Source organism: Vicia villosa, unplaced genomic scaffold (assembly GCF_029867415.1).
Source record: "Vicia villosa cultivar HV-30 ecotype Madison, WI unplaced genomic scaffold, Vvil1.0 scaffold8, whole genome shotgun sequence".
Taxonomy (NCBI): domain Eukaryota; kingdom Viridiplantae; phylum Streptophyta; class Magnoliopsida; order Fabales; family Fabaceae; genus Vicia; species Vicia villosa.
Genome location: NW_026706811.1, coordinates 2,113,175 through 2,139,913, shown reverse-complemented (window position 1 = coordinate 2,139,913; position 26,739 = coordinate 2,113,175). Strand labels below are relative to the sequence as shown.

Sequence of the window (26,739 nt, the reverse complement as noted above, 5' to 3'; positions counted from 1 at the left end):
TCTTTATGTCTCTGTTGACAAGCAAGGTTGCTGCAAAGGAAACTCCATGAGAAGGAGGTGACTCTGGATATGAAACAGAACCTTGAGAATGTGAGGTGCCTTTGCAGATCACTCTTGATTACGGTCTGGCAGAAAATTCTGGTGAAGTCACACGGAATTTGTAAGTGCTTTAGGGATTCGAACAATGCAAATGGTGCAATGCTCAAGATAGACAATGTCTTGCTTATCCCTCGTGCGGGAGCCCCAAGCAGCTTCAAAGACTTGTAGTAGATACTAACACCACGACCAGGTGCCCCAGATAGAATTCACACCTAGTGTCATTGTCATCAAGCAAAGAATCTGTAAACATCCATACAGTATGGAGCTTAACCAGTTGCAAATAAAGCAAGCATGGAAGCGAATGAGCATAAGACATTGTCTTTTAAAAGAAACCCAATTGAGCCTTCACCTTGGATAAAATCCCCACAAAGTTGTTCCATGACCAATCTTTGAGCTCACAACAGTAACAAGTCAAGTGTGCGAGCCTGAAGAGAGCACCAAGTCTGAATAATAGATCCTCGGTCCTGAATACCTGTTAAGCATGGAATGTATGAGATGCATGATATGAATGCAATGCCATGTTCATTCGATTTCCAAGGAATTCTCATGTTTTGATTTTTAGCAAGAGATGAAAGAGCTTGACACGAGGCTTAAAGATATGATTCCTTGAAAATGGAAGGAACATGCATGCTAGTATGCTAGTTATTTTTTTTGTACATCATTTTTTGGAAAGTAAATATGCAATGATGCAAAGTGGTGGGACTTGTTGCCGCCCACCAGGCATTCTGCACTGCCGGTAACACACATAGTACAAAGCCAAAGGTTCGGCCCCAAATGATATACCACACGGAACATAGAATGTCAATCCACGGAACCAAAGCCCATAGTCAATAACACACTGGAATAGAACACAGATTACCACCCGAACAAGAACCATAGTACCCCACGAACAGGAACCAATAGTAACCCACGAACAAGAACAGCGGTAACCCACAAACGAGAACAGCGGTAACCCACGAACAAGAACAGCGGTCACCAACAATATACCTGTTATATAATCATTGATTCCCGCCCCACTCACGGGTAAAATCTAGGCCAAGGTAAGGTCATGAAACGCAGTATACGGTCCGCCCGAAGGTAAGCATCATCACAGCGCGGAAGCGGGTGACGATAATACCTCCGTTTGAAACCACTACTCTGCTCGTGATCACATAATCCATCCCGAGACGTACACCTCGAGACAAACCATGCTCCCACTCTATCCTAGGGTTCCTATGGTTCACACATAGCCTGGGTATTGGGCCTTTTACCTCTTGAAACACCCACCCAACAAACAGAGATCCAGCCAGTCCAGAATATGATGCAGAAAAGTAAAAGCGCACATAGAATGCAATGCAAACAGGTAAATATGCAAAGCAATAAAAACACCCAATGATAAACACACAAGCGCAAGGATCGACTTGCTGAGTCCGGACCAGCAACAGGTCGAGACGTCCCCAGCAGAGTCGCCAGCTATCGCTACCGCGAAAATTAACAGAGTCGCCACTAACATATTTATCCTGAAAAGGAAGGGAATGCCAGCAAACCACAAAACAAAACAACGGTCTCACGACCAGAGAAAAAGGGTAAGGGAGTCGGTTACGCGAGGGGAAGGTATTAGCACCCCTCGCGCCCATCGTACTCGATGGTATCCACGCCTGTGTCTAAAACTAATGGGTGTGTAACAAATATACGCTAATCTGGACTAAAATGAATGCAGAATGTAGGGAAAAGAAAGGATTATGCTCGCACGGGCCCTACCCCGCTGCCTACGTATCTGTTTTGCAGAATCAGAGCTACCGTAGCTCGGCTAACTAATTTCTGTTTGTTTTGTGTTTTTTAGGTGAACGAGTTACATTCACACTCCGCTGCTCGACCTTTGGAGACTTATGCTCGGAATGAAGCGGAAATAACAAGCTCTTAAGAAAAGAAAATCAAAGAGTGTGGTTTGTGTTTTAAAGAATGCATGAGGAAGACCTAAGCTAAGGGGGGAAAGCTTGCTACCTAATGTTATCATACAAAGGGTATCAGTCTAAACTAAACTAATCAACCTACGGGGGAAAAAGGGAAGCACACAATAAGCACACAAACGAGCATCCGCTCGTAAAGCAAACAAAACCAACGGTACTGACCGAATGGTAGAAAAGCGGTCCCGCCATAGCCAAGGGGAGCAGCTCAACCCAAGTCAACCAATCATTAGACCTCGTGAAAATGATCGGGCCATAGACAAGAGGGCGGACCCCTCTCAGCAACCAAGCCGTCACGGATCGTAAAGGAAAACGGTGCGTGCGTACACCGAGCATCAACGTCGAGCGACGCGAGCTATAAGAAAGGCGGGGGTCCGGCTACATGAACCCTTTTCCTGACATACTCGATAACAAGATCTTGTGCAGGTTCAGAAGCAAGCAACGCGAGGCGTGCGCATACCAAACAGACTCGATGAGACTAGGCGGGGGTTGATTACGAACCCTTGACCGCATGCCTTCCATGAGGACTTAACGGAGTGCCATATAGGACTTATTACACCGTGACTCCCTGCCGCAAAGCACAAATATAAACACACCAACAAAAAAAGAGCCTCTTTCGAGGGCTTGGCCAGATGCATGTCTAAGTCCTACTTCTCATGTTAAAGGATGATGCGGGAAAGCGATAAAGTGCGAGAGAAATAAATGAAACGGGATCAATACCAAACGGATGATGATCCGTAAACTACAGAGAGGCGAAGCGAAGAAACTAGAATCCCGCAAGCGAGCTAGCAAAGCAAAAGCAAATGGTCAGCACACCGATTAGCCATAAAGCACACAAAGGTCGACACGCGCGTCGAGTATAATCACGATACACCTGCAAGAGTAACAAGCAAACCAAACAAGCAGATATAAAGCAATAAGATCGTGTCTCCAAGTCGAGAGCAGATACGAGTCAACGAGATATAATCGTATTCCGCAAGTGAAGCGGAACACTCAAGCAATGAGTATCAATCGGTGACCGTCCAAAAGCCTTGCACACTAGCACACAAGTTAGAGATAACAAAACATCGCAATCGGAATTGCGTTATTACCTTCTAATCTAAAAGAAAAGGAATAACTAATGCAAACATGAAATGAACAACAAAATGTCAAGGGGAAAACAAAGATGAATAAACCACAATCAATCAATACCAATCATCTCACAAGATAGCACGTTTCACAAGCTTTCCAACGGTATAAAGAACGCGCAAATCGGAGTTACGAGCAAAAAGATATGAAAGATTGAAGTTAGGAAGCAAAGGAAGCAAAAGTAGGTCGACCTACCTTCGACCTAGGTCGACCTAACAGGTCCAGAAACGAAATAAACAGCTCCAGGTCGACCTAAACTCACCCTGGGTCGACCTAACAGTGCCATGGTAAAAAATGAAGGTTTTAGGTCGACCTAAACTCACCCTAGGTCGACCTAGCAGTGCCAGGATCAAAAATGAAGGTTTTAGGTCGACCTAAACTCACCCTGGGTCGACCTAGCAGTGCCAAATGCCGAAAATTGAGTTTTCTCGCAAGGAAACATGATGCAATTCTTCATGAATGTTCAGCATACAAGCAAATATCAAACATGCAATGCTATGAGTCAAGAGCAAAGCACATTATTCAGCAAATTGATCGGTCTTTAAGAGCAAAATTAAACATTCCATCGAACAATTAGCATGCAAGCATTGAATCGTAGGCATTGTGATTATATCATCAAGAGCAATCGTTATCAAACCTCAAATGGCATCAATTTAGCGTAGGCATCATGAATTATCATTCCACAATCAATTATCACATGCTAGAACTCAAAATTAAGCACAAATGCTTCACACATTCAAATTATCGAACACTTAGCATGCAATTTCTTGGATCATAAGCAACATGCATGTAGCATCATCAACAACTCAACGGTAAATCTCAAATTCAATCAAATAATCAAGATCAACACAAATCGAAGCTGTCAACGAGCAATTATCATCATCAATTATCATAGATCCATCATCCACAATCAAAAATCTTCATGATAAATGTCGAATTAAGCAACAAATTCAATAATCTAGCAAGGTTTGTAGCGAATTTACCGGATCAAACGAAGAGAATGAGATCGAATGAACACGAACGCGAACACGACGCGAACACGAACGAAATTCAAGAGGTGTGAGGGAGAGAGATGGCGCACCCAAGCCTTGGGAGAGAGAGAGGGAGATTCGAATTTGATGATCAATGAGAGAGGAGATTCTTCACTCTTGCTTTGATCTTCATTTGTTCTTGCGATTTGATCTTGAATTGATGAAGTTTTTGTGAGTTTTTGTGGTTTTGATCCAAGAAAATTGAGAGAGAGTTGAGTGAAAGTGTTTTTGATCTTTTGGGTGAAATTGAAGTTATGAGAGCTCTTTTTTTGATTTGTGAAGAGCAAAATATTTATATATTGTCAACGCGAAATGTCCAAATTGCCCTCGGTGCGTCTTATTTTGGCTCATTTTTAAGGAAACTCGGTTCGGCTCTGAATTCCGGAACGAAACCGATGCCATTATGAAGATGACCAAATTTGTGACTCATTGCCGCGAGAAGCACCTCAATCCGATAAGCGATGAAGAAAATACGCCCGTTTGAATGACGAGAAACGTCGATCCATCTGACGCGACTGTGCGAAATTTTGTGAGTACCGCTCAAAGAACTCGATAAAACCCTATCTTCGGCTCAGAATCTAAACAGGCATGTGTGACAAAGAATCGAAGCTAACAAAATTTCTGAGAGAATGCCGCCGGAATGGACTTCATACGATAAAAATCGAAGAAGTTATGAATTTTCGAACTCGGCGCGACAAACCCGAAAACACACTTTTTACCGAAACAACGCGACGATCCTTAAAATTCTGGGAATTTTCTATGCATATTTGGCCTTCGGTCCGAACATATGAAATCTTGGTAATGATGCCACGGAGCTCCAGTTAAATTTTCAAGCGAATCCGGTGAGCGGATTAGGAGATATGAATTTTCCGAGGTCCGAAACCCTACATTCAACACTGTTTTTTCACCGCGAATTCTCAAGTAATTTGCACATTTGACAACCTTCCTCAAAGAATTGGCTCCCGAGCCGAACACGAAAGTTGTAGATATCGTCGAAACAGCGGAGACAACGCGGGAACTTAGCTCGTATCACCTTCCAAATAGTATTTATGAATTTTCTCGTACTTTCACCGTTTAAACCGCTCTTTCACACTTTACCCTCCTAAACCCATGAAAACTCTTTATTATTTTTCTTCCATTTTGGATGACGAAATAAACGTCATCATTAACTTATAGCTCCAATAAAGAGGGCAAATTTTGGGGTGCAACAATCTCCATCAGGGACGTATCCTCACCTGGCCAGAGGGCCAAAAAACCACTGTTATCCTCGGTCAGGCCTTCACCTACGCCAACATCAAGACGTCCATTCTGCCCTTTCGTCGGGGACAAATGGTCACCTGCTTGCTGGGCACCTTCGCTGCCTAGAAGTGAATCTCTGCCCGCCCCAACGGCTAGTTTTGGGAAGCCTTCCAGGATTCCTGGTTTTCGCCTATATTTCTGGTAGTCACATACTTTAAAAAATTCAGCTTAAATTATGGTCCAATGACCAAGCGCCGGGGCACTATAAAAACCCTCTCATTTGAGAGGGTCAGATAATTCAATTCTAACTCTAAGAATCACTCAAACGTATTTGTGCTCCTACTGACTTTAGCATCAGAGTGCATTACAGGTACACCCCTCCTCCTCATCATCAATACTGTGCAAGAAGTCTCTGGCCCACTCCAGGTTCTAATCAACCCATAAGATTAGTTAAGAATATACATATTTCTTGGTTTGTTAAGTATGTATATTATTGTTTGATTTTTTAAGTTAGTTTTGTTCTATGTTTGACATTATCGTTAATGATTTATTGAACCAAGAAGAAACAAAATTATGATCCTATCAATTTTGAAACACTTGGTGATCATTCTAATTGGGTGTTGGAGGATTCACCACCATTCTTGACCATTGAGGAGCACTACGCAAGTACTGAATTTAAACTTTGTATGTAATTCATTTAAATTATGAGAAATTTAAACAAAAATGCGATTAAATTGTTGAAGTTGCATGAAGGGCAGTATTGGTTTTCTAAAACATTGAACGATCTTATATGTAGATGCAAAAAAAAATCGGAGTGTTCGAAAAAATATATATAAAAAAACTATTGTCATTTAACGTTGAAAATTTCTTTGTACACCCATATAGGGTGAAAAACACCCCTGAAAACCCCAAAATACCAATCGGATATGTATTTCCGAAGACACCCATATCACATTTTCAATTATTTTGAATATGCATATCCGAAATCACCCTTCTTTGAACTTTTTTCATTTAAACGTTGGAGTTAAATTGTCATGTGTTTTTTCGGATATGCATATCCGAAAAAACCCTTCATATACATTTTTCCCTCCTTCACTATTTCATTCATTACACAAAACCAAAACCCTCTCCAAACCCACCTTCATTTTCAATCAATTTTTCGTCTCCAAACCAAGTTTCAAGTGGTTCATCATATCGAGGAGAGCATAGAAAGCTACAATTTGAGGTAAAGTTTTCTCATTCCATCTCTCATTTCACTGTATTGGTACTGATTTATGGAAGAAGAAACTGCGTCACTTCGGATATGCACTTTCGAAATTCACCAAACTTATTTCGGAAGTGCATATCCGAAATAAGGTGTGTTACAGAATTCAAAAAACAAATTTGACAGAATGTATGTTTTGTGCATATGTTAGGTATGATGCATCCCGACAACATTGCTAGAGATGAGTTAGAAGTTCCGGAAGAGGTCAACGAAGATGCTATGTCAAAAGAGGTGAATGATGATGGTAAAACGATTGCTGTTGAGGTAGATGTTCGACCATAATTTACTAATGAAATGACTTTCACTTGTCGTGAACATTTGCTAGAGTGGGTCCAAAATGAAGCTAGTAAACTTGGATTTGGTGTTGTGATAGCAAGGTCCGACCATGGCACTAGTAGAAGGAAAATATTTGTTATGATGAAATGTGAGAGGTGTGGGAAATATGTTCCAACAAATCGAAAGTTAAAACATGATGACACGGGATTGAGAAAGTGCACGTGTCCGTTTAAGTTGTGCGTATCTTGTAGGATTGATGGTTTGTGGCGTTTTAGAATCATTTGAGATTAACTATTTTACAAGAAATTACACTGTATTAGCTTTCCACAGATTTAAATGTCGCGTCAAACGGACACCCGAATCAAAAGTTATGATCAAAACATTGGGATTTTCCAAAAAGTTACGGTTTTCATAGTTATAGGATTTTCATCCAAAACCCCCTATCAAGCCCCAAACCAATGTCATTTTGGTTCAAATTCACCTCTACAAATTGTTAAAGAACCATACATAAAGCGTGATAACTATTAGTAATCTATCACTTTTTCTCGTGAATCAACTTGATTTTATGGACACAACAACCACACATCAACACATACAAAATCAGTCAATCCATGGCATATGAAAACGGAATTTTCAGAATCACACGAGAGAAATAAATTCAAACAAACAATCAATCCCTACCCATAAATTAGTACACAAACCCTTAGATAATTAGAACCCCGCCCTTATCTTAGAGTTCCTGCGAGTTCTTCTACCCCTACAATGTCGATTCCTCTTTTCATTCCTTGAACCCTAGCTTTTTTTCTCTCTTTTCTCCTATTCCTATTTTTCACGTATCAGTAAAATCAAATCTCAACTTCCCACACTCCCTTTTTAATAGGAAACCTAATTCCCTCATTTATGTTATTCCCATCATAACCTCACTTATCTCCACAATCTTCACTTTACCTTTTTTTTTTGACAAAGACAAACTTAACTGATATCATTAATCAAACACCGTTCAATACAAGGAGGTACATATCTGAAGAAACTACGCCGAGACCAAGAATTGGCCGCCTTCGCTAACGTATGGGCAACCGAATTCGCTTGGCGATTGATGAACTTTACCTCAAAGTTCGGAAATAAAACTAACAACTGCTTAATAGATTTAATAATAAAGCTAAATTCTGAGGAACCAGCATAAGAAGCATAAATAGCCTTAGCGACAATCTGACAATCGGTTTCAAAAATGATGTGAGATAACTGAAGAAAAATAGCATTTTGGATTGCTTCCTTCAAAGCGGTTGCTTCAGCTTCGACAACGGAGAGAAGACCCACATCCCAGGACACCCCTGCGGAAATAAACCTTCCAAAGTGATCTCTAAAGCACCACCCTCTGTTTGTAGTACCACACACATTATTAAATCCTGCATCAACATTACATTTCAGGTAATTAACTAACGGAGGAGTCCAGCTTATAGTTAAATTATTACCCGCCGCCGAATTATGATCATCTCTAGCTAAGAACCAATCGTACCAATTATGATAAGCTTGAATACCAATCCTCAAAGCATCATCCCTGGTATCTTTCCATACCATATTATTCCTACTCCGCCAAAGGGTCTCAAGCAAAACAGCAAACCGGCCCGCATCTCTACGATCCTCCCGACTACAAACATCAAAGATAAGAGACTTAACATCATGGAAATTAGGCAACCGAGGATCTATAATAGATGACAAACCTGCTGCCCGCCAGCTCTGAATGATTGAGCCGCATCCGAAGAATATATGCCATTCATCTTCATCCTCTAAATCGCACCAAGGACAAACCGACGGACATTGCACATGACGTTGTTGAAGCTTTGTACGCGTCGGTAGACAATCTTTACAAATCCGCCATAGCAAATGTTTAGCTCTGGATGGTGCAGATATATTCCAAATGCTCTTCCACCTCCCCTCCATGTTATGATTCCGAATGTTACTATGACGACCATTCCAAATTCTATACCCTGATTTTACACTATACTCACCATTTTGCTCCTCATGCCAAATCATCCTATCCTCCTTCACATCCTCAACAAGGGGAACACGAAGAATACTTGTCGCTCCTTCTGAGTCGAAAAGTTGATTAATCAATCTCACATTCCATTTCTTTATGTCGGGCAACAAGAGATCTTTAACTGAGAGTTCACTAGTACTTCGCAATTGTGGGCCACTAAGATAATATCTACCTCCTTCTCGGAGCCACGGTTCATACATAACCTTAATATTACTACCATCACCAATAGACCACCTACTCCCCTGCTTGATAACAACCCTCGCCTTCCACAAACTTCGCCAAACAAAACTTGGGTTATTACCAATAAGAGAATCAAGATAGGAAGAGCGGGGAAAGTACCTTGCTTTGAAAATTCTAGCAATAAGAGAATTTGGTTTCGATAAAATGCTCCACCCTTGTTTCGCTACCATAGCCATATTAAAGGATTTAAAGTCTCTAAAACCCAAACCTCCTTCACTCTTCGAAGTAGTCATACGATCCCAGGATAACCACCTTATACCTTTGTTATTACCACCACCACCCCACCAGAAAGAATTTAGCATTTTTTCAATATCATTCACCACTCCATCCGGAAGCAAATAAACACTCATGATGTAAGCCGGTATCGACTGAAGGACAGACTTGATCATAACCTCCTTACCAGCTTTAGATAGAGATCTACTGCTCCACGAATTGATTCTTTTCCAGATCCTATCCTTAATAAAAGAGAACACCGCCTTCTTGCTCCTACCAATCATGGATGGTAACCCCAAATACCTTATTCTATTATTCTATATTATACTCTCAATTAAAATAATTATTATAATAACTAAATAATAATTTAATTACTATACTATTGTTATTTTATTTAATTAATTTCTAATGTAAATAATAATAACCAATAACACTCTCCCACCACTCCTATGTTTCTATACTTTTACTCATACACCTCACACATTTTAAAACAATTATTTCTAAGGCCTCTACCTCACACCATAGGTAGTTCAAACATGTCAAAACACCAATCACACAATAAAATTATAATTATCAGATAAATAACTTAAAAATTAAGTAAAATTAAATCAGAGCATTACATTCTCTCTCTCTCTCTCTCTCACTCTCTCTCTCTCTCTCTCTCTCTCACTCAGATAAATAACTTACAAAATTAAATAAAATTAAATTAGGGCGTTACATTCTCTCTCTCTCTCTCTCTCTCTCTCTCACACACACACACACATCCACATCCACACACACTCTTATATTTTAATTTTCGTGGAATATTGCATGCTTAGATTATCAATTTGCTACGTAAAGTTAAATTTTATTAGAATTTGTTTCTAATTGAATTTTAGTATTGATTAAAATCTAAAAAACTAGTGTTGTTTTATGCAGCGACATATCCTTGACAATAAGGCTGGAAATGAGTCGAGTTGAACTCGCCTCAACTCAGTTTGACTCGTTAAGAATTGACCGAGTTTGAGTTCGAGTTCGAGTTTATCACGAACTTTTTTTCAGCTCAAACTCGACTCGTTAAGAATTGGCCGAGTTCGAGTTTGAGCTCACCACAAACTTTTTTTCCAACTCAAGCTCGACTTGTTAGAAGTTCACGAACATCTCGATTCAACTCAATAGATTTATCTTGTTAGGTTCAAGTCGCTTATTTTCCCGACTTAAAATAATTTTTTTAAGTCTATTTTTTTATATATATATATTTGACATTTTAAATTAATATTTTTTAAAATAAAAAATATAAAAGTAAAATAAAATTAAATTTATAAGATTGAAACTTATACGATGTTGATTCTATTTGTATATTTTTTTTAGAAATAATTTGCTCTCTTGATATTATCAATTAAAATCGGTAGATTAAAAAAAAATAGGGTTAAGATCTGGAGCAAATATTTAAACTTACTCTTAAAGACAATATAATTCGTCTCATATATAAGCGAGTTGACTCATGACCCTAACGTGTCGAACTATGTATAGTTCAAGTTCGGCTCATTTAGTCAACAAACTTATTTTTTAGCTTATATTCGGCTTATTTGGTTCATAAACCTAGTTTAACGATTTAATTGTCGAACCAAATTCCAAACTATTTTCGAGTTGGTTCGATTCATTGCCAGCCCTACTTGACGAAGCATATTTTTTCTCATTTAATTGATCATATATTAAATTGGAGTATAATTCTATAAGTGGAATCAAATTTAAAATTTTAAAGGAGTGATATTGATATTTGAAAATATGATATGCTTAAGTCAACTTTACATAAGAAAATAAACATGGCAAAGGCGGCTATTCTTATTTTAATAGTAGAATATAAAACAGAATCTGATCCATTATCCAAATTAGAAAGGAAAAAAAGTCAATAAATTAAATTAAATTGTAATAATAAGTCAACAAAAGTAGGATTCCGCTGACAAAATCCAAGTTGATTCTTTGCCTCCATCTATATCTGATTCTAAATTTCTAATAGAATGTAACACACTCTTCACCATTCTAAAGCCTCTATCATTTTCCCACTTCCTCAGAGTTAGGTAACTGTTTTTTTTTATTCCATCTTCCATTTTCATCACTGCTATGAATTCAATTGCTTCCAATTCTATACATACTTAGGCTGTTGACTTGGAATTTCCAATTGATTATTGTTTCTAATTTTTTAGGATATGCACTTTCTCTTGTATGTTTGATTTCACCTTATCATGTTGCATATATTTCTATTCTTTTTTCGAAGGACTAATTATTGATGATGTTTTCAGGATTTCTGTTAGATTTCCTCCTTGATTAGTTCAACTTCTGAGAGCATATTAAGTGTTGAGTTGAAAATGTATTTGGTGGAGAGCAAAGGAGGTGCCATAGGGTGCATGCTGTTGGCTCTTTTCTTTTTGGGGACATGGCCTGCTGTTTTGACTCTGTTAGAGCGACGAGGCCGTCTTCCTCAGCATACATACCTTGATTACTCAATCACCAATTTCTTGGCTGCTGTTATCATTGCTTTTACTTTTGGTGAGATAGGAAAGGGAACACATGATCAACCAAATTTCTTAACTCAACTTGCTCAGGTTAGGAGGGTATTCACTTGTTTATAATCATAGTGATACGTGTTGAGTTTAGTTGTTATTATCTTTGAAACAGGTGTTTAGTTTACCTGTAATAACAAATTACTGTCTAAAGTTGGTTTAACAATCTGTATACATTGTTATGTGCAGGATAATTGGCAGTCAGTAATGTTTGCAATGGCAGGTGGTGTTGTCCTTAGCATAGGGAATCTCTCCACGCAATATGCATTTGCTCTAGTTGGTCTTTCGGTTACTGAAGTGATTACATCAAGCATAACTGTTGTTATAGGTATCTCATTGACATAATCAGTCCAAAATTATCAAACAGCTCCTAAACAACTACTTATTTTAATAAGCTCTAGACAAGCGGCAATAAAGCTGAATTCTGCTGTATTAACTTCGTTCCATTTGTCACAGGAACAACATTAAATTACTTTTTGGATGACAAAATCAATAAAGCCGAGATTCTTTTCCCAGGAGTTGGTTGCTTTCTGGTTGCAGTTTGTCTAGGCTCTGCTGTTCATTCATCAAATGCTGCTGATAATTCAGCTAAGCTTAAGGATTTTTCGGATGGTCATAAAGATGCACCCTTGTATGTCTTGTTTTCTTACAGTTTGCCTAGTTATGGTCTTTAATAATTTCAATTTGATTGTATTGCTGTCATCATTTGCTCTATAAATTTGCTAGGGTATTGCTAATTCTATCAGCGACTTCTGTTTTTTTGCCAGGGATTCCTTGAAAGAAGGAAACATAGGTAAGAACCATCAACAAGGTTCAACTTTCAGGATTGCATAATTTAACAATATGCTAATTTTTCCTACCTTTTCAATGTGTATAATTATAGTTAAATCAAAGGATATTGAAAGTGGAAGCAATTCTGCAGAAAAGTTGAAAGCAGGAAGTGCGGGTTTTCTTATAGAGCTTGAGAAAACAAGAGCTATTAAGGCATGTCACTATAATCTATTATTGAATGATACTTCAAAAAATCATTTCCCCTTGGTCACATATCTTACTCTAAAGTTCTGCTGCAGGTTTTTGGTAAAAACACATTGATTGGACTGAGTATAACATTCTTTGCTGGAATTTGCTTTTCATTGTTCTCACCAGCATTCAACTTAGCAACAAATGACCAATGGCACACTTTAAAAAAAGGGGTTCCCCATTTGAATGTTTACACCGCCTTTTTCTATTTTTCAGTATCTTGTTTTGTTATCGGCGTAATTCTAAACATCATATTTCTCTACCACCCTGTGTTAAACTTACCCAAGTCATCGTTAAAAGCCTATTTACGAGACTGGAATGGTAGAGGATGGGCCTTGTTGGCTGGTTTCCTTTGCGGATTTGGGAATGGACTTCAGTTTATGGGAGGTCAAGCCGCAGGATATGCAGCAGCAGATGCTGTCCAAGTGAGTTTTGTTACATCTATATATCATTTGTGCGTTTAGATTTCAACGAATAATTTATTGATTTGAATGTGTTGATGAAACAGGCACTTCCACTAGTGAGTACATTTTGGGGGATCGTTTTGTTTGGAGAGTATAGAAGATCATCGCGAAGAACATATACACTGCTTGGGAGTATGTTGTTTATGTTTATTGTGGCGGTTGGTGTGCTCATGGCATCATCAGGACATAGGAAACATTGATTAAACTCTTATAGTTATAGAACAATATACCAATTGTTAGTTTGAGTTCACATATATTACTATGTAGGAGTAAGAAAAAGTTCATAGATTTTTGAGTCAGTGTTTTGAATAAAATTGTGTTTAATAGTTTTTCTGGTACATTAAATTGTGTATAAATAAACTTCCAAAATTAACATTTGTGTGATGAAATATTTATCCAATGTTTATATCTTTTGATTAAAAGTATCCGGTGTTTATTATAGGTTTATTTTTATGATTATTTATTGAATTCTTTTATGCATTTAAAATTCTAGCCATAACAACATTCTTGTGATGGAAATTCCAAATGTATCCAAAAGTCTTGGAAAAGCTCCCCTTTAGTTGAGTGAAACACAATTTCCCATTGTGTCAAAAGGATGTAGAAGTGGTGTTTTCAATTCTTTTCTTCACTCACATCATGGCCAACATTGCTTTTTCGTTTCTAGATGGTAGTTTTATGTAATGATCAATAATTTTTCTATTTTTCAAAAATCTTTTCAAACGACAAAAAGGTTTATGATTTCTAAAATTAGGAGTGTGTTTTGTAGCTTTCTAATTTTAGACTTTTGAAATTCCTCTCCGCCACTTCTTCAAAATATTTGCCATTTTTAATCCTCTAAATTCTCAAATCTAAACATGTCAACATTGACACATTTTAGACTAATCTCATATTTAAAAATAAACAAATTTTTATTTTCATATTTTTAAAATGAAGATCCTGAATTAATCTTTTACCACCTATTCATAAGTTTATCCACACAAAGTAAGATGCAATTTTTTTGGAACAAAGTAAGATACAATTAAGTGAGAGAATGAAGAGATTATCAACACCAATCCTCCCAACATGAGAATAACTAATCCATCATTTAGTTAAGTGCCTAATTAATTACTCTAATTAACTAACAAACTTGATGAGGCGAGGTGGCAGTTAGTTTAACTAACTAACTAACTAACTAGAAAACGGTTAGGAGAAGTTAGTTACAGTTATTTGTGAAGCAAGCTTTGAAATGAAACAAACAAGTATACATACACACACTGAAAATCCATTATTAAACATCTCTGAGTCTTGGAAGAAGCCATTATTCTGCATTCTCTTTTATTCTTGTTTCTGTGAAAGAAGTTGAAAGAAATCACAGAACACCATGACTGGATCACCAAGATCTTCAAAGCCTGGAGGATCATCGCCATCACCAAAGCCTGAATCACCGCCATCATCAAAGCCTGAATCATCTTCAAGATCTTCAAAGCCTGAATCACCACAATCATCAAAGCCTGAATCATCTTCAAGATCTTCAAAGCCTGAATCACCACAATCATCAAAGCCTGAATCATCTTCAAGATCTTCAAAGCCTGAATCACCGCAATCATCAAAGCCTGAATCACCTTCAAAATCAAAGCTGATCGACATTCCTCAACGGATACTACGAGATTTCCAACTGGAATCATCATCAAAGCTTGGATCGCCGGGATCATCAAAGACTGAATCACCTTCAAACATTCCTCAGAGGATACAGCGAGATTTCAAACTGGATTCACCATCAAAGCTCGGATCGCCGCGATCACCAAAGCCTGAATCACCTTCAAACATTCCTCAAAGGATACAGCGAGATTTCAAACTGGATTCACCATCAAACCTTGGATCGCCGCGATCAACGAAGTCTGAATCACCTTCAAAGCTTGGATCGCCGCAATCATCAAAGCCTCAATCACCTTCGATGCTTGGATCGCTGCAATCATCAAAGCCTCAATCACTTTCAAAGCTTGGATCGCCGCAATCATCAAAGCCTGAATCACCTTCCAAGATTCCTCAAACGATACAACGAGACCTCCAACAGGACTCACATGGACATCATCCACCATCGGATTCTCCAATTCGACGAGAAACGTCAACACCTCAACCACCTCCATCTTTTCTCTCATCTGATAGCTCTCCTGAAACATCACCAACAAAAACTCCTGCCAACTCTCCGGAACCTTCACCAACAAACTCTGCTGAACCGTCACCAACCGAATCTCCACAGGCCAATTCGGAACTAACTTCCGATCTTTCACTGCCACCGCCCCCTCCTGCTCTGAAAATAATGCGATACCGTCCGGATCCGATTGTGCTACGACTACCACCGCCAGCTCCTCCGCCTGATAATTCACCTTTCCTCACCAACATCTTAATCGGCTTAGTCATTGTGAACGTCTTTAGTATTGGTTGTTGGGTGGTATGTTCTTCTTCTTTTCTTTCGTATTTCATTGCGTAATACTGTATCAATTGTAATGTCTATAATTTTTAATCGTCTAATTATTAGTTTTAGTAATAATACCTAGAAATTTTAATTTAATTTCTTGATGTATATATGTCCCTAATTCATTGAGTTTGTATTAGAAAAGTTACACTACAATTTTCATATTAATTTAGGTACTGAGTTCTGAAATTTAGGAAAAGAAATAATCTCAACGATAATGTGTAGCAAATTTCTCTCAATTTGTTTATGGATTATGGATATATATGTGTCCCTTATTCATCAACATATTAGAAAGTTTTCATTTAATGTGTTGATGTATATAACCTAACTTGTATTATTATGTGCATTATTACTAATTAAGTGTGATTATATTGTTTTTTTTTCAGAGGTGGCTCTCACACGTCAAATATGAGAAGCAGAATTAAGATTGCAACTTTGTGGCAGATTTTTTTTGGTTTAATTTCTTTGAGATTAATGTTGAATGTTGAATATATGATTTGTTTGTTAGCATTAACACAGTTATGTACTGTATATTGTTAGATATACGCAGATGGATATGATAGATATAGATACAGTTCCTTTGCTTTTTTACACAATATATGATGTTACATTTGTTCTTAAATAAGTGGATGCTATTTTCGTTCTCAAATATTTTGGTATGGTTAATTGTTTTTTCTGATAAACTCTAAACGTATAATCTTAAAATATAATTTTAATATAATATGATTGATATACTCTAACAATACATAATAATTTTAGAGAAAAGTGGTGATGTCAACCAATCACGACCATGTATCCTACCAATCACGACCATATATTGTCAATTAATTATAACGTCAAACTTATTTTAATTTTTAACTTTTATTTTAATTACATTTAAAATATTACATAATATATAAATAGTTGTGATACATTACTTGTGTACAAAATTTACACCGATTTCATATCAATTAAATTTCATTTTAATATCCTTCTATAAACATAAATATTAATTCTTTTTCTAATATGAGTGTCTAAAATTTTACAACAGAATAAAGAATTAAAATTTTCAATTGCGCGAATGTGCTATTATTTGTTTAGTATATTTTTATACAAATATTTTATGCTTTTAATATTTTGTTTTACAGTGACTTAGAAAAGAAGACTGTTTTTCTTATTATAATTCAAACAGAATTTGGCTTAAAATTAAATATATTATTTTTAGTTTCAACACATATTCAGTAAACATTTCTGACCGTACCTGATCAGAAGAATCGTCGTAGGCTGCTCGGACTGAATCTTCTAGAAAGGAGAAAGGGGGGATGTACCTGCAAGGTACTCCAATGCCAAAGTAAGTTGACGAGCAAAGGAGCACAAGTACTAGCTAAGAGTGAGTAAGAATTGAATACCTGACCCTCTAATCAAAGAGGGTATTTATAGCCCCCAGCGCTGGGCCATGATCTCGCTATTGGGTTGGATTCCCAAGCCCAACTAGGAGACTGCCAGGTTTCCTGAGCGGAAATATCGGAGGTGCGTGCATGCCCTCTGTCCTGGTTAACCGCTCCGAAGTTCCAGGGAGACGCGGTCTTTCAGGAGCCACGTGGAATCCGAGTTGTTCGGAGGGTTGGATATGAAGGAGCCCTGCGCGGAGCAGAGTCCTCAGCAGCGAAGGTGTTTGCGGGGTCGCCAGTGCCGAGCATGTCGGGAGCCATATGCTCCGGGGACATAGGGCAGCCGAGCATGTCTAAGGTGGGCATCCTAGGTGCGTAGGAGGGTCGTAGAGGAACGTGGGCCTCTGAGGTTTATTGGGCCGAAAACTATGTTGGGCCTAACCTTGGCCCAGTCCAGAACAGGAGCCCCCCAAGTCGGAGTTTTCTGGTCAAGAAGCTGTGACTTTACCTTATGCTCGGGCCGGGGATCCTCGGGAGATGCTCGATGAGATGTATTTCCTCGTCAACCAGATGTGCTCGGAGGAACAGCCTGTGGAGGGGCGAAACGTCGCGCGTGGGCGACACGCGCTGACGTGGCACAGGTAATAATGGCCTAGGGTCTAGGAGGCGGCGCTTGTCAGGAGAGGCGACGCTTCGCCTTCCGAGCCCTCTCCCTATAAAAGGGGGCGAATCCTCTCATTTGGAAGTTTCCCTCTCTTAGTTTACCTGCTCGGCATCAGACAGGCGCTCCTCGGAAGATACTCTTCCAGATTATTCAACATACTATTGGACTGCCGAGAAGCTCATACGGTCATCGTCATCATGTCTTCGAGTAAGTTCGCTTCTCTCTTCGTTGTTTTATTCATTTCCTTAGGGTTTGTGTGCTTTGTCCCCGTGGTCGTCGTCGCAAACGTAGGCTGGATCCGATGAGAGGTCGTTGCCTCCTCCCTGGGTTATCCAGGCGATGTCCGGGGATTAGCGTGAGTCGGTGGACTAGATGACGTTGGCGTTGGACCGTTGTGCCTGTTTAGATACGATTTTTCGTAGTCGTGTCACGTCATTTTGCGAGTCCCCGACTGACGGGCGTCTTTCCTCGATGGGGGTTTAGCCGGGGGCTCCGCCGCTCCTGTTCTACCCTTTCGCTTGCATTGCGGTGGAAGGGTGGATTTGATGAACTGTCGAATTCATTTTCTCCCTTCTGCGTGCAGGTGGATCTGATTCGAGCGCCAGCTCGAAGTCCAGCTCGGAATCTGGTTCGTCGTGGAGTAGCGAGTCGGACGCCTCGACGGCCACAAGCTCCGATGTCGAGATCATCGAGGACCAAAATGCGCCCTCTCTGGTCGACGATGACCATGTTGATTCTCCCGGCCCGGACGCCGAGGGAGGGGTCTCTCCAATGCCCTTGTTTAGTTACGAATGCACGGTTGCGGTCGACTGGATAGCCGAGGAAGCCTTAACGGTCACTTCCCGATACACTGAGTCTCTAGACGGGGCCTTCACCGAAATCGAGGTTTTGAGAGAGGGCGAAGCGCCGAATTACCAAGTGACGTGCCCGTCTCAGGACGAGCGCATATGCTCTCGGTTCAACGGGGATGGCTTTGCGATGTATGAATATGTGTTCAAGGAGCTCGGCTTCCGATTGCCCTTCTCAGACTTTCAGAAATCGATGATGGCGTTTCTAAATTTGGCGCCGTCCCAATTGCATCCCAATGCTTTTGCTTTTATGCGAGCATTCGAGATCGTCTGTGATTATTTGGGTATTGGTGCCACGACCGCATTGTTCGGTCGGTGTTTTCGTGTTCAAAGGCAGGCGGCAGACGGGCGATATGGCTGGGTCTCGTTCAAAAATGCCGAGCGGAAGCTCTTCGGGATGTACACTGACTCTGTGAAAGGTTTCAAGGACCGATACTTTGTCGTTCATCCGCTCAGCCCGACGGCTTACTACGATGTGTCGGATTCCGTGGTCCTTCGTGACGCCGACGGGGAGTTAGTGAGGGGTGAGGACGGGCAGGTAGCAAGGGAATTCTGTACGAGGTTCCCGTTTTTCTGGTGGAAAGGTCACTTCTCGTCTCCCCCCAAGCATTACGTTTGGGAAGATGGGGACCTGGACGAGCAGGATGCAGAGTCCTACTCGGTCCTATGCAAATACGTAGACAGCTTTACTATGTCCCGGTGGGTGACGAGGAACGGGAATCCCGTATTGGACGAGAATGGTGTGCCGGTCGTGGAGCAGCGGCCTATTAATACCAAGGCTTTGTTATCTTGTCGGACTCCCGAGGAGACTCGGGCGTTGTTAGGTCGTGCCTATTCACCCTGCTTTCCCTTTTTTGTCCAGTGTTTTTGCTAACTCATTTGTTTTCTTTTTTTCTTTGTAGATGCCATGTCGGAGAAGGAAGACGCGGTCCTGAAGATGGCCCTGGATGCGAAGAGGAATCAGAAGAAGAAGAATCGGGGAACTGGTGCTGCAGAGAACTCGGCCTCCGCAGGTTCTCCTCGGATGAAGGAGGATGAGAGGGCTTCCAAGAGGTCTCGTGCTACCGAGGGGGGACGCCATGAGCCGTCGGGCTTAGGTCCCGAGCGTGGCTTTGTATTGCCTCCTTGCTACAAGGATGGAGGTTATTTTGAGAAGTTTCCCCTGGTTACCTCTCCGGATGAAGCTCGTCGGATCGGTGAGATGGACCCTCAGTCCCTTCAGAAACAGCTGGCGTGCGACGGTGCAGCCGTGATGAGGGTTTTGGGGATGGCCCAAATGTTAGCCAATGGTGGCTCGGGCTCGTCCGAGGCCCTGAAGGAGGCGGAGGCGGCAAAGAAGACTGCCGAGGACAGGGTGAAGACCTTGGAGACTGATCGCAAGGAGTTGAAGAGAAAGATCGATGCGGTTCTCAAGCAGAAGGACGAGGAGATTGCGGCGGAGAAGAAAAAGCTTGCCGACCTTCAGCTTGAGTGGGCTCCCTCGGCTGGCGAGTCGTCGGATGTGGCCGCTCTGCAGACTAGGGCTGAATTCGTGGAGAAGATAGATAGCCTGAAGATAAGCTTGGCCGACATGGCTGAAGTCGGTTTCGAGCATGCTGTTCGTCAACTTAGGCTTCTAAACCCTGGTTTGAAGGAGGATAATATCGGGCTTTCTTCGAAGATTGTGGACGGCGCGTTGGTGCCCGAGTCTCCAGAGAGTGAAGAGTAGATAGTGGTCCTGGGCCTGCGTGCCCTTCTTCTTCGGCCTGCGTGCCATTTTATCTTTTGTTGGGTAATGTCCGGACTACTTTGGGGGCCTGCGTGCCAGGCATTTTGATTGTAACTTTTGGACATCGTCGACCCTGTTGGTCGGCAATTTTAATGTTTTATAATTTTGCTTGCTTATATCTGTTTATCTGCCCCTTCAGTGTTATCGTTGTATGCTCGTGTTTTGATAACTTTCCTGTTGCGCTTGTATGACGAGGTATTTCCTCCATACTTAGAATATTTTTCGATTGCTTTAGGTAACTGATGACTTTTGCTCGGATACGCCGGAGAGTTACCTATATACTTGTGATATTATCGGTTTTGTGGACTATGCTCGGCCTAGATTGATTGCCCGGGCGTGTTGAGTACGGCCCGGGTGCGCAGAGTAGGTGTGCGCTTTTAGCGAGCGCGAGACCGCGGTTGCGGCCAAGCGTTCGCGGCGTGAACGATCCCATCGCGAGCTGGGGTTCTGCCATGCAGGTACTTCCACGGAGGGTCTAGGTGTAGAATCCGCCGAGGGGTCGGTTCGTCCCTCTGACGAGGGGAATCGACAGTTGCTGTCGTGGAATACTCACGTCCGTACCGACGACGTGGATCCGTGCCCGTCTGTTACCTGAGTTTGGGCCAGGGGCCGGGCGTTTAGTTTATGTTTAACTGTAATAACGTCTGAGTTTTTCAGCGTTCCAGGGTCGAGCAAGTTTTTCGCCGAGAAGATTCTCGAGGTAGTAGGCGCCGTTCTCGGTTTTGTCATAAACTCGGTATGGGCCTTCCCAGTTTGGGGCTAGTTTGCCCTCGCGCGAGTCTTTCGTGTTTCTGCGGAGCACTAGGGCGCCGATTTCAAATTCGCGCTTTATAACTTTGGCGTTATGGCGAAGAGCTATTTGCTGTTTTAGTTTAGCTTCTCGGAGGGAGGATCCTGCTCGGATCTCCTCTACCATATCGAGTTCTTCCCTCATGGCCTCGTCGTTAAGTTCTTTCTCGAGGGGGGACTCGGTGCGCCGAGAAGGTTCTCGGATTTCCACGGGGATTACGGCTTCGGTGCCATAGGTTAATCTGAAAGGAGTCTCGCCTGTGCTCGAATGGGGCGTCGTTCTATACGCCCAAAGTACACTATGTAGTTCTTCGACCCAGGCTTTTTTAGCTTCGCCGAGCCTCCTTTTCAGTCCTCGGAGGATAACTCGGTTGGCTGCCTCCGCCTGCCCGTTCGTTTGAGGGTGTTCGACTGAGGTGAAGTGCTGTTTTGTGCCGAGCTTGGCCACGAATTCTTGGAACTTCCTGTCAGTGAATTGGGTGCCGTTGTCGGTGATTATAGCCTGTGGTACCCCGAACCGAGCGAGTATGTTTCGTTTGTAGAAGCGTAGCACGTTTTGAGACGTGATCTTGGCGAGGGGTTCGGCCTCTATCCATTTCGTGAAGTAATCCACGGCGACCACCAGGTACTTATTCTGGTACGATCCGACCGGGAAAGGGCCGAGGAGGTCCATTCCCCAGGTGGAGAAAGGCCAAGGAGAGGAGAGGGATTTAAGCTCGTTGGGGGGAGCTAGGTGCATGTCGGCATGCCGCTGACATCTGTCGCATTTCTGAACATGCTCTTTGGCGTCCTGCTGCATAGTCGGCCAATAATAGCCGGCTCTGAGGGCTTTCCTCGCCAGCGACCGGCCGCCGAGATGCTGGCCGTTGATCCCTTCGTGAAGCTCTTGCAGTACTTCCAGTGCCTGTGAGCCGTCGATGCATTTAAGGAGGGGAATGGAGAAGCCCCGTCGATAGAGTTTATTTTCGATGACTGTGTACGAGCAGGCTCTCCTTTTAATGGTCGAGGCTTCCTTCGGGTCGTCGGGGAGCTCGCCGTTCATGAGGTATTTGTACACCGGGGTCATCCAGCAATGGTCGTCTCCGATGGCAAACACTTGTATGGCTTGCGAGTTTTTGCCTACGCTTGGATCGGACAAGATTTCTTGTATGACCGACTTGTTGCCTCCCTTATTTCTCGTGCTCGCAAGCTTGGATAAGAGGTCGGCCCGCGAGTTGTGTTCCCGAGGGATGTGTGCGACATCTGCCTTTGTGAATCCTTTCATTTTTTCTTTGACGAGCGATAGATATTCGGCTAGTGTGTCGTTTTTGGCCTGGTAATCGCCGCTAACTTGGGACGCGACCAGTTGAGAGTCGGTATAAATCATGACTTCCCGAGCGCCCACGTCCTCGGCGAGGCGTAGGCCCGCTAGGAGGGCTTCGTACTCGGCCTGGTTGTTCGATGTGGTGAAGGATAGGACTAAGGATACTTCGATGACGAGCCCCTCGTTGTTCTCCAAGATGATACCGGCTCCGCTGCCCGCGTGGCTTGAGGCGCCATCGACATAGATGGTCCACTTATTCTCGGTGGGTGTTGGGGAGTTGGAGATCGTCGTCATCTCGGCCAAAAAGTCGGCGAGTGCTTGGGCTTTTAACGCTTTCCTGCCCTCGTATTGTATGTCGAACTCGGACAGTTCGAGGGACCATCTCAGCATTCTCCCGGCCATGTCTGGTCGGCTGAGAAGTTGCTTGATCGGTTGATCTGTCCGGACGATGATAGTGTGGGCGAGGAAGTAGTACCTCAGTCTTCTGGCGGCCGTTATTAGGGCCAGCGCGATTTTTTCTATCTGTTGATAGCGGACCTCGGGCCCTTGTAGGGCTTTGCTAGTGAAGTACACTAGCTTCTGCCCGTCTTCCGTTTCTCGGATCAGGGCCGCGCTGGCCGCCTCGCCTGAAACGGCCAGGTAGAGATAGAGAACCTCGTTGCTGTCTGGTCGGGATAGCACCGGGGGTTTGGAGAGCACTTGTTTGAGGTGGGATAATGCTTGTTCGCATTCCTCGGACCACTCGAAAGCCGCTTCCTTCCGAAGAAGCTTAAAGAATGGAAGTGCATGCTGGGCGGACTTCGCGACGAAGCGGGATAATGCCGTAAGCATTCCGTTTAGTACTTGGATGGATTTTTTATTGGTGGGGGTAGGGAGGTCTGAGAATGCTCGGCACTTATCAGGGTTGGCTTCTATTCCTCGTTCTGTTAAGTAGAAGCCGAGGAATTTGCCTGCCCGTACTCCGAAGGTACACTTCTCCGGATTGAAGCGCATCCTGCAGGACCTGGCCTGCTTGAAGACCCGCTCGAGATGTAGCGTGTGGTCGGAGTCTTCTCGAGATTTGACGATCATGTCGTCCAAATATACCTCGAGCGTGTCGCCGATTTCTCCTCGGAAGACCTTGCTCATCATCCGCTGGTAAGTTGCCCCGGCGTTTTTGAGTCCGAAGGGCATTACGTTGTAGTAATAATTGCCCGATTCGGTCATGAAAGCCGTGCATTGCTTGTCGCATTTCGCCATGGGAATCTGGTTGTAACCAGAATAAGCGTCCATGAAGGACAACAGTTTATAGCCGGCCGAGTTGTCGACCAGTCTATCAATATTAGGTAAAGGGTAGGCGTCTTTTGGACATGCCCGGTTAACATCAGTATAATCAACACACATTCTCCATTTTCCATTAGATTTTTTAACAAGTACAATGTTTGAGAGCCAAGTTGAATACTTGGCCTCGGAAATAAAATTTGCCTCTAGGAGGTCTTTTACAGCTTTCTCGGCAGCCTCCGCTTTCTCGGGAGACTGCCGACGCCTATGTTGTACTACGGCCTTGGCGGTTGGATTGATGGAGAGGTGGTGGCAGGCGACCTCAGGGTCGAGTCCGGGCATCTCTGCGGCGCTCCAGGCGAACAGGTCGGCATTGGCTCGAAGGCAGGCTATGAGTTGCTTCCTCGGCAGGTCAGGGATGCCTTTGCCGATCTTCACTGCTCTGTCGGCGTTGTCTCCCAGGGGGATCAGCTCGAAATCTCCGTCGGGGACAGGCCGGACGGGATGAGGGGCCTTTGATTGTGTCTCTTCCCCGGTCTTCAGTTCTTCTTGTGTGAACCTTGCATCGAGGTCGACTGAGCTGACGTTGGCCGTTGGAACCTGATCTTCCCGAGGATGTTTGTCTTCGGCTCTTGGTTTTTTGTTGGAGCTGGTCGGAGGGGCGATCAGCTCTAGTCCTTTGACGGAGGCATCGAAGATCCTCCTCGCAGCTTCAATGTCGGCGTTGATGGTGGCCACTTTCCCTGTCCTCGTGTAGAACTTCATCTTCAGATGGACCGTGGAGGGCACGGCGGTTAGCTCGGCCAGTGTTGGGCGTCCGATGATGCAGTTGTACAATGTTTTGCAGTCGATCACCAAAAACCTGGTTTTGACTTGTCTGGACGCTTCCCCTTCCCCGAAGGTGACGATCAGCTCGACGTAGCCCCATGGTTTGGTGGTGGCTCCGTTAAAACCCTGAAGGTCGGAACCCACATAGGGAGTGAGGTGCGAGTCGTCCAGCTGGAGTGTTCGGAAAAGGTGAGAGTACATGATGTCGACCGAACTACCTTCATCCACCAGGACTCGTCGAACATCGAAGTTTGCCATTCTGGCTCGGACGAGGAGGGGAATGGTGGCGTTTGGAGCTCCGCCGGGCAGTTCCTCGAGGTAGAAAGTGATTGGCTCTGACTTTCCTCGGAATTTCCGCAGAGTAGGGCCGAGATCGGCATTGGCGCTGAGTAGCTCGTCGAACTTTCTCTTGACTGAACTGACGGTGAGAGAGCCGGGGTCGCCGCCGTTGGAGATGACCATTGCGGTGGGGAAATGTTCCCAGGTGCTGAGGGCGGTCGTCACGCCGACTGAAGGGATGAAGTCTTCCGGTCGGGTTACGGACAGTGCGACTTGAAGCGGTCTGCTGTCTGGTGAATTCCCCTCGTCAGAGTTTCGAGGGATGTCTCTTTTGGAGGGCTCTCCCTTCTTGGTGTATTTTGCCAGGTGGCCCTCTTTGATCAGGGTCTCTATGGCATCTTTGAGATGTATGCATTCGTCAGTCATATGCCCGTGACTCTTGTGGTACTTGCAGTACTTGGACTTGTCCGTCCCCGGTCTTGTAGGATTTGACTTCGGGGGCCTGATGTTGGATTTCTTGAACTCGGCGTTCTGGCAGTCGGCCAGGGTTTTCTCTCGGGAGGTGTTCAAAGGAGTGTAGTCGTTGAAATGCCCTGCCGGTCCTCGCCGTTCTTTGACATCTCGGGACCTGTCGTCCCTTCTTTTGTCTTGTCCTCGGCGTGACCCTGGATCCTCGAGGTTTGAGCTGCGAGCGGCATCACTGCCCCTCGAGGCTTTGATCGCGGCTGCCTCGCCTTCCTCAAAGTCGATGAATGCCTTTGCTTTGCGGAGGAGGGCATTCATCGAGTGCACCTTCTCAATCTTAATGGCCTTCTTGAAGTCACTGCCGGGGAGAAGTCCTCGCTCCAAGATGTACCTCTTCATGTAGTCGGCCGTCTGCACTTGGACGACCTCCTTGTTGAATCTTTCAAGGTAATCCCGAAGCGGTTCGTTGGGTCCTTGTACCACGGCCTCGAGATTGGCTTCCGATTTCGGTTGTCGTCGGGAGGCTGTGAAGTGGCTCAAGAAGAGTTCTTTGAGCTCGGTCCAGGAATGGATGGAGTTCGGAGGGAGGTTCCTGTACCAATTCATCGCTCCCTTCCTAAGGGTGGTCGGGAAAATACGGCACTTGATCGAGCCTCTGACGACGTGATAGTCCATGACCGCTTCGATGCTCCGAATATGGTCGTCGGGGTCAGTGGTCCCGTCGTATTGGTCCAATACTGGTGGTTTTTCCATCCCCCGAGGGAGGTGGGCTCTCCGGATATTGGCGGACAAGGGGCTGCGGAAGTCCTCCTCGTCGCTTGGTCCTGGTGAATGGTAGTGCCTGTTTCGTCGGGAATCCCCTTGGTTGTTACCCAACGCAGCTTTGGAGGGGCCCCGGCGGCCCTGTTCGGGGGAGGGGCTTCTTTGTTCAGCGACTTCAGGTTTCTGGTTCTTCCTGTTCTTTCTGGGTGGAGAACGGGAACGGGTCCTCCGGCGGCGATGTCTTCTCGGGGGAGACCTTGAAGAGGATGGAGAACGCCGACGGTATCTTCTCGGCGGTGAGCTCGAGGAGGAATAGGAGCGTGACCTGTAGTGCTTCCGCGGAGAGGGGCGACGTCGTCGCTGTCTTTCCAGTTCGTGAATTCGGTCGTCCTGAATTCTGAGGAGGCTGTTCGTCAATTGTATTTCTTTGAGCAAGTGGACGGTGAT

The 26,739-nt window shown here is 43.4% G+C and overlaps 2 protein-coding genes across 4 annotated transcripts; both read left to right on the top strand.

Annotated features, from left to right (window-relative positions):
* The first annotated feature begins 11,407 nt into the window (after positions 1–11,407).
* On the top strand, positions 11,408–14,156 carry LOC131643197 (ureide permease 2-like). 3 transcript variants are annotated; one of them, XM_058913350.1, is made up of 8 exons: positions 11,408–11,534; positions 11,757–12,059; positions 12,207–12,345; positions 12,474–12,648; positions 12,785–12,810; positions 12,901–13,001; positions 13,088–13,462; positions 13,546–14,153. In XM_058913350.1, exons 2-8 carry the CDS (start codon positions 11,823–11,825, stop codon positions 13,699–13,701), a joined length of 1,209 nt encoding a protein of 402 aa, XP_058769333.1. In that variant the 5' UTR covers positions 11,408–11,534; positions 11,757–11,822; the 3' UTR covers positions 13,702–14,153. The 3 variants fall into 3 exon arrangements, with proteins under 3 accessions (XP_058769333.1, XP_058769334.1, XP_058769335.1); XM_058913351.1 differs by lacking the exon at positions 11,408–11,534 and adding an exon at positions 11,666–11,677 and having other exon boundaries at positions 13,546–14,155; XM_058913352.1 differs by lacking the exon at positions 11,408–11,534 and having other exon boundaries at positions 11,770–12,059; positions 13,546–14,156.
* Positions 14,157–14,445: 289 nt separating this feature from the next.
* LOC131643198 (pollen-specific leucine-rich repeat extensin-like protein 1) lies at positions 14,446–16,568 on the top strand. The gene is made up of 2 exons (XM_058913353.1): positions 14,446–15,932; positions 16,343–16,568. Exons 1-2 carry the CDS (start codon positions 14,862–14,864, stop codon positions 16,379–16,381), a joined length of 1,110 nt encoding a protein of 369 aa, XP_058769336.1. The 5' UTR covers positions 14,446–14,861; the 3' UTR covers positions 16,382–16,568.
* Positions 16,569–26,739: the final 10,171 nt, after the last annotated feature.

Excerpts from the sequence above, each read along its gene's own strand:
- LOC131643197 (XM_058913352.1), top strand. The coding sequence starts at position 11,823 with ATGTATTTGGTGGAGAGCAAAGGAGGTGCCATAGGGTGCATGCTGTTG. Across the intron at positions 12,811-12,900 it reads CTTGAAAGAAGGAAACATAG|TTAAATCAAAGGATATTGAA; the intron begins GTAAGAACCATC and ends GTATAATTATAG. Across the intron at positions 13,463-13,545 it reads CAGCAGCAGATGCTGTCCAA|GCACTTCCACTAGTGAGTAC; the intron begins GTGAGTTTTGTT and ends TTGATGAAACAG.
- LOC131643198 (XM_058913353.1), top strand. The coding sequence starts at position 14,862 with ATGACTGGATCACCAAGATCTTCAAAGCCTGGAGGATCATCGCCATCA. Across the intron at positions 15,933-16,342 it reads TTAGTATTGGTTGTTGGGTG|AGGTGGCTCTCACACGTCAA; the intron begins GTATGTTCTTCT and ends TTTTTTTTTCAG.